Source organism: Trichomycterus rosablanca, chromosome 19 (assembly GCF_030014385.1).
Source record: "Trichomycterus rosablanca isolate fTriRos1 chromosome 19, fTriRos1.hap1, whole genome shotgun sequence".
In the NCBI taxonomy this organism is placed as follows: domain Eukaryota; kingdom Metazoa; phylum Chordata; class Actinopteri; order Siluriformes; family Trichomycteridae; genus Trichomycterus; species Trichomycterus rosablanca.
The window spans coordinates 9,739,645-9,758,284 of NC_086006.1; the positions used below are offsets into that span (position 1 = coordinate 9,739,645).

The 18,640-nt window shown below is 40.5% G+C and overlaps 1 protein-coding gene across 1 annotated transcript in view; it reads right to left on the reverse strand.

Moving 5' to 3' along the window:
• Positions 1–16,818, reverse strand: part of LOC134333195 (teashirt homolog 2) — a 98,177-nt gene extending 81,359 nt beyond the window's left edge. Inside the window, exon 1 of the mRNA XM_063015058.1 lies at positions 16,497–16,818. Within this exon, the coding sequence (XP_062871128.1) occupies positions 16,497–16,536 (40 nt within the window). The 5' untranslated portion in view covers positions 16,537–16,818. The remainder of the gene's footprint in view (positions 1–16,496) is intronic.
• Positions 16,819–18,640: the final 1,822 nt, after the last annotated feature.

The window sequence follows — 18,640 nt, forward strand, 5'->3', positions numbered from 1 at the left end:
GTAATTTCCTTTATACTCGGGATGTCTTGCGGGAGTAATGAGTTTCAGCCCGGGCGCAATAAAGTCTTCCCCATCACCTCGGCATTGTTACGCTTAATGAGGAACAGGGAGAGAGAAAAAAAAGAGTAGCAAGAAATAGCTCTTTCTAGTTTTCACAGGGATGATCGTGCAGAAACATTAGCCAGTTCAATTGCCCCTGCCGGCATATCAAATCATGTCATTTGCCTGGAAACTGGCGCAGGTCTCTAAGGGAAGGCGAGGTGGTACGGGTGCGTCGCACCGCTACGCCCGCCTCGAGACCAATCAGGAGAGGGAGGTTTTTTTTCCTTCTCCCTATTCATAACCAGGAGTGGAGAATGGCACCCCCAGGGTACCCGAGTGTACTTTTTTCCCTCACCTAGACGCGAAGCCATCGTGTCTTTTTCATCGCGCCTCGCTCGGTCGCGTGCAGCCCGGGACTCATCGGGCGAGAGGAAATAGTATGACATCATAGTCGGAGAACAGGATGAGCTATTGTGTGGTTGAATAATGACACAAACAAATAAATAAATAAAACCGAATTCGTTAATGTAGCGTGAAGCGAAGCTGCAACCGATCAAAGCCAACAGCTCGCAGCACGGTTCAGAACAAGCCACCCTGAATTCTTCTTACTGGTGAAGCTATAAGCCTGTTTGTTTGTTTGTTTGTTTGTTTGTTTGGTTCTAGGATCACGTTAACAGCATAGAAAATGACCAGTCATCTGACAAAACCCACCAGAATTAAAGCACCATCTTACTGGCTCTGGATTTATGCTGTGTTCAAGTGCTATCAGGAATAAACACAAGAAGAACACACCTTAAAATGTTGCGGATGCTAATATACACCGATCAGCCATAACATTAAAACCACCACCTTGTTTCTACACTCACTGTCCATGTTATCAGCTCCACTTACCATATAGAAGCACTTTGTAGTTCTACAATCACTGACTGTAGTCCATATGTTTCTCTGCATGCTTTGTTAGCCCACTTTTATGCAGGTATTAATTAGGTTGTCAGCACTGCAGTGACACTGACACGGTGGTGGTGTGTTAGTGTGTTAGTGTGTGTTGTGCTGGTATGAGTGGATCAGACACAGCAGCGCTGATGGAGTTTTTAAATACCGGGTCCACTCACTGTCCACTCTATTAGATATTCCTACCTAATCGGTCCACCTTGTAGATGTAAAGTCAGAGACGATCCCTCATCTATTGCTGCTGTTTGAGTTGGTCATCTTCTAGACCTTCATCAGTGGTCAAAGGACGCTGCCCACGGGGTGCTGTTGGCTGGATATTTTTGGTTGGTGGATTATTCTCAGACCAGCAGGAACACTGAGGTGTCTGATCCACTCATACCAGCACAACACACACTAACACACCACCACCATGTCAGTGTCACCTCAGTGCTGAGAATGATCCACCACCTAAATAATACCTGCTCTGTAGTGGTCCTGTGAGAGTCCTGACCATTGAAGATCAGCATGAAAGTGGGCTAACAAAGCATGCAGAGAAACAGATGGACTACAGTCAGTAATTGTAGAACTACAAAGTGCTCCTATATGGTAAGTGGAGCTGATAAAATAAACAAGGAGGTGGTTTTAATGTTATGTATACCGGACCCTATGTGTCTCCGACCAGGACACGTTACACATTATATTACAATATAATTACCACACACACACACACACACACACACATTTTGCAGCTGTATGAAATGAAACATGTGTATTGAATAAATGTGTCCTGACTGATGAAAGAAAATGATACCTAATGTGCAGGACAGCTTTCCAGGACTGTTGTGGTCGCAAAAGTGCTGCATTTGATGCATTCTGTCTGAAGCAGTAGTTAAAAGTCTGGAATCGGTGTTACATTTCTACTCTGTGAGCTTCCTAATGAGATTTGACATCAGGAAAATGGTAATTGAATTTATTCTTTATCAATATACTTTTACATCCTGTAAATGCCCGAGTGCAGTCTGCCACTAGAAAGGGAAACTGTATGGGTATCTTACAAACACATGTATATGTATATATACAGTGTATCACAAAAGTGAGTACACCCCTCACATTTCTGCAAATATTTTATTATATCTTTTCATGGGACAACACTATAGACATGAAACTTGGATATAACTTCGAGTAGTCAGTGTACAACTTGTATAGCAGTGTAGATTTACTGTCTTCTGAAAATAACTCAACACACAGCCATTAATGTCTAAATGGCTGGCAACATAAGTGAGTACACCCCACAGTGAACATGTCCAAATTGTGCCCAAAGTGTCAATATTTTGTGTGACCACCATTATTATCCAGCACTGCCTTAACCCTCCTGGGCATGGAATTCACCAGAGCTGCACAGGTTGCTACTGGAATCCTCTTCCACTACTCCATGATGACATCACGGAGCTGGTGGATGTTAGACACCTTGAACTCCTCCACCTTCCACTTGAGGATGCGCCACAGGTGCTCAATTGGGTTTAGTCCATCACCTTTACCTTCAGCTTCCTCAGCAAGGCAGTTGTCATCTTGGAGGTTGTGTTTGGGGTCGTTATCCTGTTGGAAAACTGCCATGAGGCCCAGTTTTCGAAGGGAGGGGATCATGCTCTGTTTCAGAATGTCACAGTACATGTTGGAATTCATGTTTCCCTCAATGAACTGCAGCTCCCCAGTGCCAGCAACACTCATGCAGCCCAAGACCATGATGCTACCACCACCATGCTTGACTGTAGGCAAGATACAGTTGTCTTGGTACTTCTCACCAGGGCGCCGCCACACATGCTGGACACCATCTGAGCCAAACAGGTTTATCTTGGTCTCGTCAGACCACAGGGCATTCCAGTAATCCATGTTCTTGGACTGCTTGTCTTCAGCAAACTGTTTGCGGGCTTTCTTGTGCGTCAGCTTCCTTCTGGGATGACGACCATGCAGACCGAGTTGATGCAGTGTGCGGCGTATGGTCTGAGCACTGACAGGCTGACCTCCCACGTCTTCAACCTCTGCAGCAATGCTGGCAGCACTCATGTGTCTATTTTTTAAAGCCAACCTCTGGATATGACGCCGAACACGTGGATTCAACTTCTTTGGTCGACCCTGGCGAAGCCTGTTCCGAGTGGAACCTGTCCTGGAAAACCGCTGTATGACCTTGGCCACCACGCTGTAGCTCAGTTTCAGGGTGTTAGCAATCTTCTTATAGCCCAGGCCATCTTTGTGGAGAGCAACAATTCTATTTCTCACATCCTCAGAGAGTTCTTTGCCATGAGGTGCCATGTTGAATATCCAGTGGCCAGTATGAGAGAATTGTACCCAAAACACCAAATTTAACAGCCCTGCTCCCCATTTACACCTGGGACCTTGACACATGACACCAGGGAGGGACAACGACACATTTGGGCACAATTTGGACATGTTCACTGTGGGGTGTACTCACTTATGTTGCCAGCTATTTAGACATTAATGGCTGTGTGTTGAGTTATTTTCAGAAGACAGTAAATCTACACTGCTATACAAGCTGTACACTGACTACTCTAAGTTATATCCAAGTTTCATGTCTATAGTGTTGTCCCATGAAAAGATATAATGAAATATTTGCAGAAATGTGAGGGGTGTACTCACTTTTGTGATACACTGTATATATAATGGACGAAAATATATAATGGACAAAATAGTATGTATGTATATATACATACATACTATTTTAATCATTTCATTTTAATGTTATACCACTGCTTTATCCTGGTGTGGGTCGTGGTGGGTCTAGTTTCCTTGTAATCAGTGGGCACAATGTGGCGACACACCCCTGGACAGGACATCAGTCCATCATGGGGCTAGGCCACCCCCTCAGACTTAGCAAATCCTGTCTGTATTTAGACACCTGACCAGTCGATAGTACCACAGGGGATTTGAACCCTGGATCCTAGCGGTAGTGGGCTAGCTTTATTTATGCTACAAATTCGTAATGCATGTGTACACTGTTTACAAGTACCTTGACCATTCCTCAGACATAGCCAATCATGTCTGTGTTCAGACGCCTGACCGGTCGATAGTACCACTGGGGATTTGAACCCTGGATCCTAGCGGTAGTGAGCTAGTGTAATTTATGTTTGCGCCATCCAAGCGTCACAAGTTGTTCATGTATGATTACATTGTTTAGAAGTGCCAATAGACGTTAGCGACACAGCCAATCCTGTCTATATGTAGATGCCCAGCTGGTCGATAGCACTGCTGGGGATTCAAACCTTAGATCCTAGCAATAGTAAGTTGGTGTTATTTATGCGTGCGCCACCCAAGCGGCACAAACTCTTGATGCATGTGTACATTGTTTACAAATGCTTCAACCACCCCTCATACATAGTCAATCATGCCCGTATGCAGATGCTTAGCCGGCAAATAGCACTGCTGGGGATTCAATCCATGGATCCTAGCGTAATTTACCACTGTGCGCCTGGCTCAGCGGGATATTCCGAGTATATACCCTCGAGTTTGTATCTCAGCTCTGCTACCAGTTTGCTGGGCGACCTTTTGCAGACACAAATGGCAGTGCCTGCAGCAGACAAAATTGCCCACTCCTGGGTGGGGAAAAAACAGACTTATAAGAGGGTGGGGTCTTCAACGCTGTGTAAGGACCCGGGTTAGTACAGAATTGAAGGGACGTGGAAATCAGTGAGTGACTCTCCATGCGCGGGACTGGGCTCAAGCGCGAATCCACCAAAGTATAGGCGAATAAGAGGAGGTCGGTGGACTACGTATGCGTCAGAGGAGGTGAATATACGCAATCAGGGTGCCCAGCAGCGGAAGACTAATTGGCTACACCAAAACTGGGAGATAAAAGGAGAAAATCCTGGATTTACCTACATCACAAACGCTCCTTGAAGCCTGAATTGTAAATCTCCCAAACAAAGTAATTAAAACAAAACCAGCTAAAGAGAGCAGATGCGCCCATACCCCAGTACTGAGCACCAATTCTTCCTTCCAAGCCGAAATGGCTCTTAGGCAAATGACTGCACTGGACTGCCTCTTCTACCTCGACTCGACAAACAGCATCTGCCTTGATCCTCGCGTGTTTCCAGAGCGGACCACTTAGGAGGACTCGCGGCTAGCCAATTCCCAGAAGCCGCTGTCACTCACTTACTGGCACGGCAACACTTAATGCCTTTGTCTGTTCCTCAATTTATCTTGTTAAGAGCAAATTGGGCTAACGGTTCAAACCAGCAGCTATTGTAAAACCAATAAAAGAAAGCTGAGAAACAATGCGCCGGCTCTGGAAATTACAATTTTAACCCTGCTGTGATAAAATACAACCAGTGTGATGAGCTTATTATCGGCAGAAATGTTCAATGATTTCATTTATAACACGGTAACCAAACGCTCGTAGATTAGTAAAGGAAAAGGGGAAAATACTCCAACTAGGTTATTAGGTCAAATACCAAAAGACTATCTAAGTTTGGCTGGGAGGTATAGGATTCCATACAGAATAGACCAATGACCATTTAACAATTCTCCTGATGCAAAGCCCCACACGAAAACAAGACAAGCAAGTCTCAGGCATGTACACTTCCCACCCGTTTTCAGTTCCCAGAGTTTTAGCTCTGGTTTTTACACCTGTTTTAAGTCTATACATTTATACACCGATCAGCCATAACAGTAAAACCACCTTCTTGTTTCTACACACACAGTCCATTTTATCAGCTCCACTTACCATATAGAAGCACTTTGTAGTTCTACAATTACTGACTGTAGTCCATCTGTTTCTCTGCATACTGTTTTAGCCTGCTTTCACCCTGTTCTTCATTGGTCAGGACTCAGTGGGCCCAGGACTACTACAGAGCAGGTATTATTTAGGTGGTGGATCATTCTCAGCACTGCAGTGACACTGACATGGTGGTGGTGTGTTAGTGTGTGTTGTGCTGGTATAAGTGGATTATTTAAATATCGTGTCCACGCACTGTCCACTCTATTAGACACTCCTACCTAGTTGGTTCACCTCGTAGATGTAAAGTCAGAGACGATCGCTCATCTATTGCTGCTGTTTGAGTTGGTCATCTTCTAGACCTTCATCAGCGGTCATAGGACGCTGCCCACGGGGCGCTGTTGGCTGGATATTTTTGGTTGGTGGAGTATTCTCAGTCCGGCAGTGACAGTGCTGTTGTGTCTTATCTACTCATGCTGAGAATGATCCACGACCCAAATAATACCTGCTCTGTAGTGGTCCTGTGGGGGTCCTGACCTTTGAAGAACAGGGTGAAAGGGGGGGTAACAAAGCATGCAGAGAAACAGAGACAACAAAGTGCTTGTATATGGTAAGTGGAGCTGATAAAATGGACAAGGAGATGGTTTTAATGCTATGGCTGATCGGTGTATATTGTGGTATTCTGGCGACATAAAATTGAGTTTCGTTTCGGCCTCTCCTTCGTGATCAAACATGTCTGACCTTCACTATAACGCTGCCTCAAAGTCACACAGCAAATATTAATTGTGTTATTCAGCAGTGAGGCCTCCTTTCCCCCCGGTGAGTGCATTTTTACAATGTGGAACGATAAGCTGCAGAAAGCAGGCGTAATCCAATAACGGCCGTTTCACCCGGAGAGCCCCGTTATATCTTTACGGCTGGCACAAAAGAATCGAAAACGGGAGCGAGAAAGAAGAACGTCTTCTTTGCTCTTATTTTAATACCTCGCTCTCTTTGCCTCCTTGTTCGCCCCTCCACACATCATTAAGCATATTATTATAACATGAGTGTCAGGCTGCATCTCTCCCTGCTCCGTTCTTGCTCTGCCAGGTAATCAATTTGTCGTCACTCTCTATAACCCCAGTAAAGTCATCAAGCAAAATGAGTTACAGCTGCAAAAAGCCTTCAAGAATAAAGGAAAGAGAAGGAAGGGAGGAAGCTGGAAGAAGGGGGGGGTGAACGCAGGCAGAGAGAAATGACAACACGGGTCCGGAATATTCCGCCGCTGATAGCACATCCCAGGTCTTGAAGATGAAATATTAATGCACAATTTGTTTATCTGCGGGCCCACATCTCTCCTGCGCCGAGCTGTTAATTTTCTATCGGCGCAGACAACGGATCAGTCAGTCATGAACTCTTCACGGTCATTACCGGGAGACGTTTTGATTAAGTATTCCTAATGTAGTGGATAGGAAAGAATGAAAACACTCTGCCTGCCAACTTTTGATTGACCATTAAGCCACTGATGAATGTGCCTGTCAGAGAGGAGACAATTACCTCAACAATGAAGAAACTCTTCTGGAAGGCTTATTTCTCCATAGGGCTGACACATTTACCGGATTACGGGGAGAGCGGGGCCCGCAGCATGTAAAAAAAAAGATCGCTTAGGAATCTTCATGTAAAAAATAAAAAAAAAAGCAAAGTTCACCCCGTAATTGCGGCGCTTTTGTTAGAGAGAAGGGGCTTTTAGAGGGGGAATGATGTGTGTGTATACAAAGAGCGGTGGGAGGAAATGAGACACGGTTAGAGGGTCTTAACGTCACTAGGTGGGCTGAAGATTGCTGCCAACTCTCCGATCAGCGTGTACCAGCTGTGTTCGCTGCCATTATAAACAGATTAAACCTTTACTTGATGATCATAAACGCATCACAGGGTTTGGGGTCGATATGTCGACTTATTTGTTTGACTTTGCTGTTTGATGTGCTAGCTTTGCCTATTGGAAATTCAATACAACTATTAAGCAAACAGTTCTTTAAGCAAAAGTCTGTACAGTCGTGGTCAAGTTCCACGTTGGAATAATCTGGGTGACAAAGAAGCACAATAAGTCTGCACATTTTCATGCACAATTACTTTTGATTTGCTAAATTGAACATATTGGGGAGGGGTAGATATTAATTCTGGCTTATGCAGAACTTCTAGCACATTTTATGTTTTTTTTCCAACATGGTGCATTAAGCAAATAGGCAAAAATAGCATTAAAAAGCATATTTTTAGCTTCCTGAAGCAAATAAGTGACCTTATTTATACTTAAAACACTCAGCAAAACATTGATTTTGACCAGGGGTGTCCAACCGTTTGCATGTTATAGTAACAATAAATATGTATCTTATATTTATTGTAATAAAGTAATAATATATTATAATATATATTAGATAGATAGATCAAACAGATTCAAAACTGTATGTAAGCAATGTCTATCTATTTAAAGTCAAAAACATTTTACCTCGGTACTCAATTAACTATATTATAATATATGACAGACAGACAGACTAGATAGATTTCAAAACTGTATGTAAGCAACTTCTTTCTACTTAAAGTCAAAGACACAGAGACTGTCCTCAATTAACTATAATTTATAATATGTGATATTAGAGATAGATAGATAGATAGATAGATAAACAGACAGACAGACAGACAGACAAATTTCAAAACTGTATGTAAGCAATGTCTTTCTATTTACAGTCAAAGACATTTTACCTCTGTACTCAATTAACTACAATTTAATATTCTATAATACGATTGATTTATTAGATAAATAGCCTGGATAGATAGATAGATAGATAGATAGATAGATAGATAGATAGATAGATAGATAGATAGATAGATAGATAGATAGATAGATAGATAGACAGACAGGTAGACAGTCAGACAGACAGACTGATAGATGATAAACTATCCGTAATCCACATGTTTCTATTTAAAGTCAAACACATTTTACCTCTGTACTCAATTAGTTATATTACAAGATATCTATCTGTCTGTCTGTTTGTCTCTCTGTCTGTCTGTCTGTCTCTCTCTAATAAATGATATAATATAATTAGAGATGCATGAGTACCGATACTGGTATCGGGTATTTGCCCGATACCGCGCTCATTAACTTGTACTCGTACTCGCAAACGAGGCTCCGATACTAAACATCCGATACCGTGTACCTAGTGCACGTTGCTGCGTTATGCCTGGTTCACACTACACGATTTCTGCCCTGATTTTCGCTCGGTGACTGGGAGCAACTCGGCGTTCGCTCGGCGATCAAAACTCGGCTCTCGAGTGTGAACTATCCAACAACTCGATCCGACTGGCTCACCAAGCGCTCGGCGACCGGATCGAGTTTTCTAGCATGTCAGATATCTGATCCAATAGGTATTGGTATCGGTATCGGCAAGTACAAAAATACATGTATTTGTACTTGTACTCGGTTGGGAAAAAATGGTATTGATGCATCCCTAAACATAATATTAAATTGTAGTTAATTGAGGACAGTTTCTGTGTCTTCGACTTTAAATAGGAAGACGAAACATTTTGAAATCTGTCTGTCTGTCTGTCTATCTATCTATCTATCCAGGCTATCTATCTAATAAATCAATCGTATTATAGAATATTAAATTGTAGTTAATTGAGTACAGAGGTAAAATGTCTTTGACTGTAAATAGAAAGACATTGCTTACATACAGTTTTGAAATTTGTCTGTCTGTCTCAATTAGTTATATTATTAGATAGATAGATAGATCGATAGATAGATAGATAGATAGATAGATAGATAGATAGATAGATAGATAGATAGATAGATAGATTTCAAATCTATATGTAAGCCACATGTTTCTATTTAAAGTCTTATACATTTTACCTCTGTACTCAACCAACGTGCACATATTCTGCTACCTTAGAACCAAACTACAGTGGCTGCAGCGCTACTGCACCTTCATTTGTGCTTATTAAACCACATTCAATCAAGACAGCTGACATGACGGCTAAAAACGAAAACAGTAATTACGTGGTGCCAAGTTTACACAAAGCATCGCTGTTATAAATCACAGAACTTTTACAATGATTTCCACACCATATATTGCAAACATACTCCCATAAACGTGCATATTGCTTATCGTCAGCTCCAAAACGGTTTCTAACACATTAGCAGGATCTTTGTGTCTAGGAATATAGACAGAAGTAAGAAGAAATAAAAAAGCAGGGTTAGGTGGAGGGCTGTAGGGCATTTACAAGTTATTACATAATCAATCATATTTTAAACATTTGAGTTTATTGTAATTGTGTTATTATTCAAGATATCAGTGATTCATTTGTAAATTTATGTGAACGCATCAGCGAACTCACTGTGATAAAATGCCTTTGCTATTATATTGAAATCATTATTGTAGATCACTTTAAATTCTTCACAGAATCTGTGTATTTCACAATTAGATTTTGTTTTGTGTTTATATGTGTAAGTCTACTCTTTATAGGGTTTATACACAGTGGTCATTTACTGTGAGCTTTCTGGACAGCACGTTGCCGCAGCTGATAACTTGGTGAAGTAGGGCTGGGTCAGAAATTACTGTTTTAAAACGAATTATTCATTGGAATCGAATCAGGGAGCTGTGCTCTTATCTATGGTAAAGATTCATTAGTTTTTTTGCCGCTCAGGTGGCGCAGCGGTAAAAAAAAGTACGCTAGCACACCAGAGTTGGGGTTTCGAATACATCGTATCGAATCTCAGCTCTGCCTTCCGACTGGGTTGGGCGACTGCATGAACAACGATTGGCTGTTGTTCAGGGTTAGGGGTGTAAAAGTCGGATCGTAGGTCCTCATAACTGGTGCAACTGCGGCCCCTGCTGGCTGACTGATGGCGCCTGCCCAGGGCTGAGGAATAATGCTGATGGGGGTGTGGTCCTGTTGAGTTGAGAGGCGTCCTCAGTCAGCGATGAAGGGTCGAATCAGTATAGAGGACGCAATCAAGGTAATTGGACACGACTAGATTAGGGGAGAAAATTGGGGGGGAAATTAAAAAAAAAAAAATTATTCATTCGTTTTGCTAAGGTCAGTAAGTGCTTCTATATGGTAAGTGGAGCTGATAAAATGGACAGTGAGTGTAGAAACAAGGAGGCGGTTTTAATGTTATGGCTGATCAGTGTAAATAGCTCACAATGATAGTAAAGGATTCGTTTGTGTACAGCTCCCCATATGAAACCTTTTATTCATGTCTTGGTAACAATTACTTATAGCAGTACACACGTCAAAGACAGTATTTTGAAAACACTAAACACTGAGGATTGAGTGTGTACACCTAAGTGAGGACCAAATGTCCTCATAATGACATAAACGGATGGCGGGTTTAAGACTTTGAGGACTTTAAGATGGTATCCATAACAAAAGTGCTTTCAAGAAAATGAGCCAAATCCTTTTGGTTACAAAGATTAGGGGTATGACCAGATTTATGGTTGTCTGCTAGATTATCCAAGTCAAGAGTACCACACAAAGACAATAATCAGCCTGTGTGTGTGTGAGTGTGTGTGTTTGTGGGTGGGTCAGAAAGAACCAAATGTCTTAATAATGACAGGACATTTGGCAAGTCTCTATAAGCAAAAATAAACTACATATTTTAAAACATAGTTCATTAAAATAATGATAAAATAGAACTACAGTAATCATGCACGTCCCCTTAATGATGGAAATTCATGACAAATGTAAAATCTGGGTGGTCTATTTAAAAAAAAGTGTTTAAGATGCAGGAAAAAGGAGAAACAGACTTTATAATGGAGATGTGGAAATGTACTTTTTTTCTTATTCTCTTATTACTTCAGTTTGTATACACCGACCAGGCATAACATTATGACCACTGACCGGTGAAGTGAATAACACTGATTATCTCTTCATCACAGCACCTGTTAGTGGGTGGGATATATTAGGCAGCAAGTGAACATTTTATCCTTAAAGTTGATGTGTTAGAAGCAGGAAAATTGTGATGGCTAGATGACTGGGTCAGAGCATCTCCGAAACTGCAGCTCTTGTGGGGTGTTCCCAGTCCGCAGTTGTCAGTATCTATTAAAAGTGGTCCAAGGAAGGAACAGTGGTCATGGGCGACCAAGGCTCATTGATGCACATGTGGTCCGATCCAACAGACGAGCTACTGTAGCTCAGATTGCTGAAGAAGTTAATGCTGGTTCTGATAGAAAGGCGTCAGAATACACAGTGCATCACAAGTTGGTTGCGTATGGGGCAGCAAAAGGGGGACCAACACAATATTAGGAAGGTGGTCATAATGTTATGCCTCATCGGTGTATATACAAGGTATATTAGACACGACTGTTACTTAAATTACTTACACTATTTAAAAACATCATATTAAAAGTACAAAAGGCCATACTGACAAATTACGTTTCGTACTTTCATGTACCCTACAGGACACGTTTTTGAACTCATTTTTTATTTCTTGCTGCTTAATTTGGAACAACAGAAAGCCAGAACATTAAAGTCAATGCAGACTAGTGAAGACCGAATGTCCTCACAACTGACAGTAATAACGAACACTAAAAGAAGCATGACTTTATAAAGATAGTAGAACGTGTGTGTGTGTATGTGTGTGTGTGCGTGTGTGTGTGTGTTGATGAAGGAAATACAGAACAAATCTGTGAGACTGTGAGGACCCAAAAAAAAGCATGACTTTATAAGGATAGTAGAACGTGTGTGTGTGTGTGTGTGTGTTGATGCAGGTCTGATCTCAAACTAACAGAAATACAGAACAAATGTGAGACTGTGAGGACCCAAAAAAGCATGACTGTATAAAGATAGTAGAACGTGTGTGTGTGTGTGTGTGTGTGTGTGTATGTGTGTGTGATGCAGGTCTGATCTCAAACTGATGGAAATACAGAACAAATTAGAGACTGTAAGGACCTAGAGTCATTCCCGTTAAGTAAAGGTGTTTTCATTTCGAAGAAAGACATAAAAATGACCTCACAAAGAAAGTGAAACGTAATATATACTTGTACGGATATTTGTGTTGTCACATGTTTAAAGTGTATTTTAAGAGACGTGGAAGTGTGGAAAATACTTAATGAAGATACAAGAACTGGTGTGTTTTGATTTCAATTCGTGGGGATCAAATATATTCAAACTGCCAGGAATTAATTATAAATAAAAGACTGTAAAGACATTTGACTTTTACCCTTAAAGTAAAGCGTTACAAAAAAGTGTCACGTATGTATTGGGTATTGGTACAAGTTTGTGAAGACCAAATGTCCTGAAACTGACAGGAAAGCATTACAAATGTAAGACTGTACGGTCAAATATGGTTTTTAATTTTTAAGAAGAATAGAAAGTGGAAAGTGTGTTGGTGCAGGTTTATAGGGAATAAATGTCCTCAAACGTACAGTAATAAATCCCAAATTTGAGATTGTACAGACATTTGTGTTTTCAGAGACTTAATGAAGATACAAGAACTGGTGTGTTTTGATTTTAGTTTGTGGGGATCAAATACAGTCAAACTGCCAGAAATTAATTATAAATAAAAGACGGTAAAAGCATTTGACTTTTACCCTTAAAGTAAAGTGTAATGTATGTATTGGTACAGGTTTGTGAAGACCAAATGTCCTGACATGAAGCTGACAGGAAAGCATTACAAATGTAAGACTAGACGGTCAATTATTGTGTAAAAATTACTTCACAGAGAAAGTGGAAAGTGTGTTGGTGCAGGTTTATAGGGAATAAATGTCCTCAAACGTACAGTAATAAATCCTAAATTTAAGATTGTACAGACATTTGTGTTTTAGAAGACGTGGAAGTGTGGACAATACTTAATGAAGATACAAGAACTGGTGTGTTTTGCTCTCAGTTAATGGGGATCAAATACATTAAAACTGCCAGAAATTAATTATAAATAAAAGACTGTAAAGACATTTGAGTTTTACTCTTAAAGTAAAGCGTTACAATAAAGCGTAATGTATGTATTGGTACAGGTTTGTAAAGACCAAATGACCTGAAACTGACAGGAAAGCATTACAAGTGTAAAACTGTACGGTCGAATATGGTTTTTAATTTTTAACAAGCGTAGAAATTACTTCACAAAGAAAGTAAAAAGTGTGTTGGCGCAGGTTTATAAAGACTAAATGTCTTGAAACTGACAAGAACAAATCCCAAATTTGAGGTGTACAGACATTTGTGTTTTAAGAGACGTGGAAGTGTGGGAAAAACTTGATGAAGATACAAGAACTGGTGTGTTTTGATTTCAGTTTGTGGGGATCACATACATTAAAACTGCCAGAAATTAATTAAAAATAAAAGACTGTAAAGACATTTGACTTTTATCCTTTAAGTAAAGTGTTACAAAAAAGTGTCTGTGAAGATCTGTGAGAGATCTGTGAAGACCAAATGTCTTGAAGCTGACAGGAAAGCATTACAAGTGTAAGACTAGACGGTCATTTATTGTTTTTAATTTTTAAGAAGCATAGAAAGTGGAAAGTGTGTTGGCGCAGGTTTATAGGGAATAAATGTCCTCAAAAGTACAGTAATAAATGCCAAATTTGAGATTGTACAGACATTTGTGTTTTAAGAGACGTGGAAGTGTGGAAATTACTTGATGAAGATACAAGAACTGGTGTGTTTTGATTTTAGTTTGTGGGGACCAAATACATTAAAACTCCCAGAAATTAATTAAAAATAAAAGACAAATAAAAGACATGTGTCGTTTACCCTATAAGTGAAGTGTTTTCATTCTAAAGAAGCATAGATATTTCTTCATGAAGAAGTGTCATGTGTGTATTGGTACAGGTTTGTGAAGACCAAATGTCTTGAACCTGCCAGGAAAGCATTACAAATGTAAAACTCTACGGTCATTTATTGTTTTTAATTTTTAACAAGCGTAGAATTTACTTCACATAAAAAGTGAAAAGTGTATTGGTACTGGTTTTTAAGGACTAAATGTCCTCAAACGTACAGTAATAAATCCTAAATTTGAGATTGTACGGACATTTGTGTTTTAAGAGACGAAGAACTGTGTAAAATATTTCATAAAGATGCAAGAACTGGTGTGTTTTGCTCTCAGTTCGTGGGGATCAAATACATTCAAACTGCCAGAAATTAAATATTAATAAAACACTGTAAAGACATTTGACTTTTACCCTTAAAGTGTCATGTATGTATTGGTACAGGTTTGATGTAAGACTAGACGGTCATTTATTGTTTTTAATTTTTAAGAAGCATAGAAAGTGTAAAGTGTTGGTGCAGGTTTATAGGGAATAAATGTCCTCAAACGTACAGTAATAAATCCTAAATTTGAGATTGTACAGACATTTGTGTTTTAAGAGACGTGGAAGTGTGGACAATACTTAATGAAGATACAAGAACTGGTGTGTTTTGCTCTCAGTTCGTGGGGACCAAATACATTCAAACTGCCAGAAATTAAATATAAATAAAAGACAAATAAAAGACATGTGTCGTTTACCCTTTAAGTGAAGTGTTTTCATTCTAAAGAAGCATAGATATTTCTTCATGAAGAAGTGTAATGTATGTATTGGTACAGGTTTGTGAAGACCAAATGTCCTGAACCTGACAGGAAAGCATTACAAATGTAAGACTGTATGGTCATTTATTGTTTATCATTTTTAAGCAGCGTTAAAATTACTTCACAGAGAAAGTAAAAAGTGTATTGGCGCTGGTTTATAGGGACTAAATGTCCTCAAATGGACATTGAAGATTGTAAGGACATTGATGTTGTCAATGTGAGAATTTCTTGGAAGTTAAAAGTGAGGCATAAAAATTATTGTAGGCATGAAATGTGGGTGTTTTTAAATTGTGCAAGTTTCTAAGAACTAAATATGTTCAAAACTGAAAGAATACATTAAAATTTTAATTTTAAGGATTCTTGAAGTATGTTAAATTATGTAGAAATGACTAGTGTGTGTTACTGCAGGTTTGTGAAGACCAAATGTCCTCTTAGTGACAGGAATGAATTAAAAATTTGAGATTAAAAGGACATTTAAACTGTCTTGTAAAAGTGCTTTTATTGAAAGGAAATAAAAAAATAGAGAGAAAGTGGAACTTTTGTGTGTCGTGTATTGAGGACCAAACAAACCAACGTCCTCAAACTGACAGTAATATGTGGTTAAACTGTAGGAACAATGTGTTGGTGCTTTTATATAGGTTTTATTTGTAAAAAGGAATAATTTATTCGACGTTTTCATAAAGTTTAGAAAGGACAACCAGTGTGTGTGTGTGTGTGTGTGTGTGTGTGTGTGTGTGTGTGTGTGTGTGTGTGTGTGTGTGTGTGTGTGTGTGTGTGTGTGTGTCAGACAGATATGACGGGTTCATCCGAAGTTCAGCTAACACTCGGAACCGACCGACATAAACATCTAAAATATTGCCCAAATTTACTAACTTTTAACTCTTCGTCTTCTATTTTATTTCACTCATGGTAAATACGTGAAGTTTGAAGTACAAACTTTCCCGTGTGGCAAAGTACGAAGCTACAATTCCAACTTAAATAACGTATTTAAACTATAATGCTAAAATAATGCTATAATGCTAAATATAAACAACGAAGATTCCAGAATGTAAATAAAGCCGCGCGCTGTATGTTATCATTAGCTTAACCGGTTATTAAACACAACCCAGTGCTTAATTAACACTTTTCGCGACTTATATTCTTTATAAAACACACAAACAATTGAAGAAAGGTTTAAGTAAAATAAAAGCAGGTCAGGTTGAAATAAAAGTAAGAAAAAGGAGTAAATAAAGACGCAAAAGAATGATAGGTGTCAGTCCGACTTACCCGCAGCCCGCCTCGGCGCCTGCTGCTTCCTCCTCGGCATTCTTTTCTCTCTTTTCAACTTCAAATTCGAACCGACTCGTAGAAGCTCTGAAATAGTCCGTACAAGAAGCAAAACCAGTAGCCAGTCTTCTTTATTTTAGGAAGACGCTTTAAACCGCGTTCCTCTATGCCAGTACAATCCCAGTATCAGAGACGCTGTCTTGTCAAATCAGGTGTCAAGACCGGGGTGTCTGTTTCAGCTTCTCGGATCGGATATATGGCGGACCGTTTTTCCCTTTCTTCTGTTCTTTCTTCTTTGTCTTTGCGTTTCTTTTTCAACCGCTCAAAAGCCAAAAAGATGAGCGCTGTCAAAGCCGCCCGATCCGCTTAGTGAGCGAAACGAATGACGAGGACAGAAAGAAAGCGTTGGTGTGAAGAAGCAGGAGCTGGCGCTCGGCTCAGGCACGGTGAGGCGATGCCAGCCAACATCGATCCCGAGAACAAACTGAACATTATAAAAGTGCTCCTCCTCCTCCTCCCTGCTACTACTACTGCTGCTGATCCTGCTGGATCCCTCTCCTTTCTCTACCTGTTCATCATCATCATCATCATTGGGGAGGATGATGAGATCAAGGTCATGGATTGAACACTGAGGGGGGGGGACCATATACAGTCGTACCTTGTAACTCAAAATCTTTACAACTCAGTACCCTTAAACTCAACGTTTCCCTTAAACTCAACGTGCGACTGTTGCTTTGTGCGGTAAAACGTCATGCAAACATGAGACATTTACGTGTTCATTAACATTTTCGGTTGGCTAAGTGGGTAGCACTGTCGCCTCACAGCAACAAGGTCCTGCGTTCGATTCGGTCCGGGTCCTTTCTGTGTGGAGTTTGCCTGTTCTCCCCGTGTTCGCGTGGGTTTCCTCCGGGTGCTCCGGTTTCCTCCCACAGTCCAAAGACATGCAAGTGAGGTGAATTAGAGACACTAAACTGTCCATGACTGTGTTCGATATAACCTTGTGAACTGATGAACCTTGTGTAATGAGTAACTACCGTTCCTGTCGTGAATGTAACCAAAGTGTAAAACATGACGTTAAAATCCTAATAAACAAACAAAACGTTTTCAGCAGACGCCTTTATCCAAAGCTACTTACAGTACAGTATACAATCTGAGCAATTGAGGGTCAAGGGCCTTGCTCAAGGGTCCAATAGCAGCAACCTGGCAGTGGTGGGGCTTGAACCAGTGACCTTCCGATTACTAGTCCAGTACCCTAACCACTAGGCTACGGCGAATCTTCATTTGTGTTGAATAACCGTCAAATTCACTCTGAAAGCTCCACATGTATCTGATTTTCCCCCTGTTTCGCTTTTAAACTTGTGTTACAGCTCGGGGTGCTGAGAAATTGTAATAATCAGCTTTTCCGAAAGAGTCTAAAACGCTTATCATTAAAAAAATAGTAATATTAATTTCTGATTACTAGTCCAGTACATCGATCCCGAGAACAAACTGAACATTATAAAAGTGCTCCTCCTCCTCCTCCTCCTCCCTGCTACTACTACTGCTGCTGATCCTGCTGGATCCCTCTCCTTTCTCTACCTGTTCATCATCATCATCATAAGGAGGATGATGAGATCAAGATCATGGACTGAACATTGAGGGGGGGACCATATACAGTCGTCCCCTAAACTCAACATCCTTTGTCGAGAAATGTGTACCCTTAAACTCAATGTTTCCCTTAAACTCAACATGCAACTGCTGCTTTGCTCAGCGCTCGGCTTGAGCGGTGCGTTTGTGTGGAATAACCTCAAATTCACTCTGAAAGCTCCACATGTATCTGTGTTCAGCTGGATTGTTCTTTCTCTACCTGTTCACCATCATCATCGTAGAGAGGATGATGAGATCAATGTCATGGACTGAACATTGACTTACATTGACTTACAATACAGTTACAGTATACAATCTGAACAATTGAGGGTTAAGGGCCTTGCTCAAGGGTCCAACAGCAGCAAACTGGCAGTGGTGGGGCTTGAACCAGTGACCTTCTGATTACATGCATTGGAGATACTAAACTGTCCATGACTGTGTTCGATATAACCTTGTGAACTGATGAACCTTGTGTAATGAGTAACTACCGTTCCTGTCGTGAATGTAACCAAAGTGTA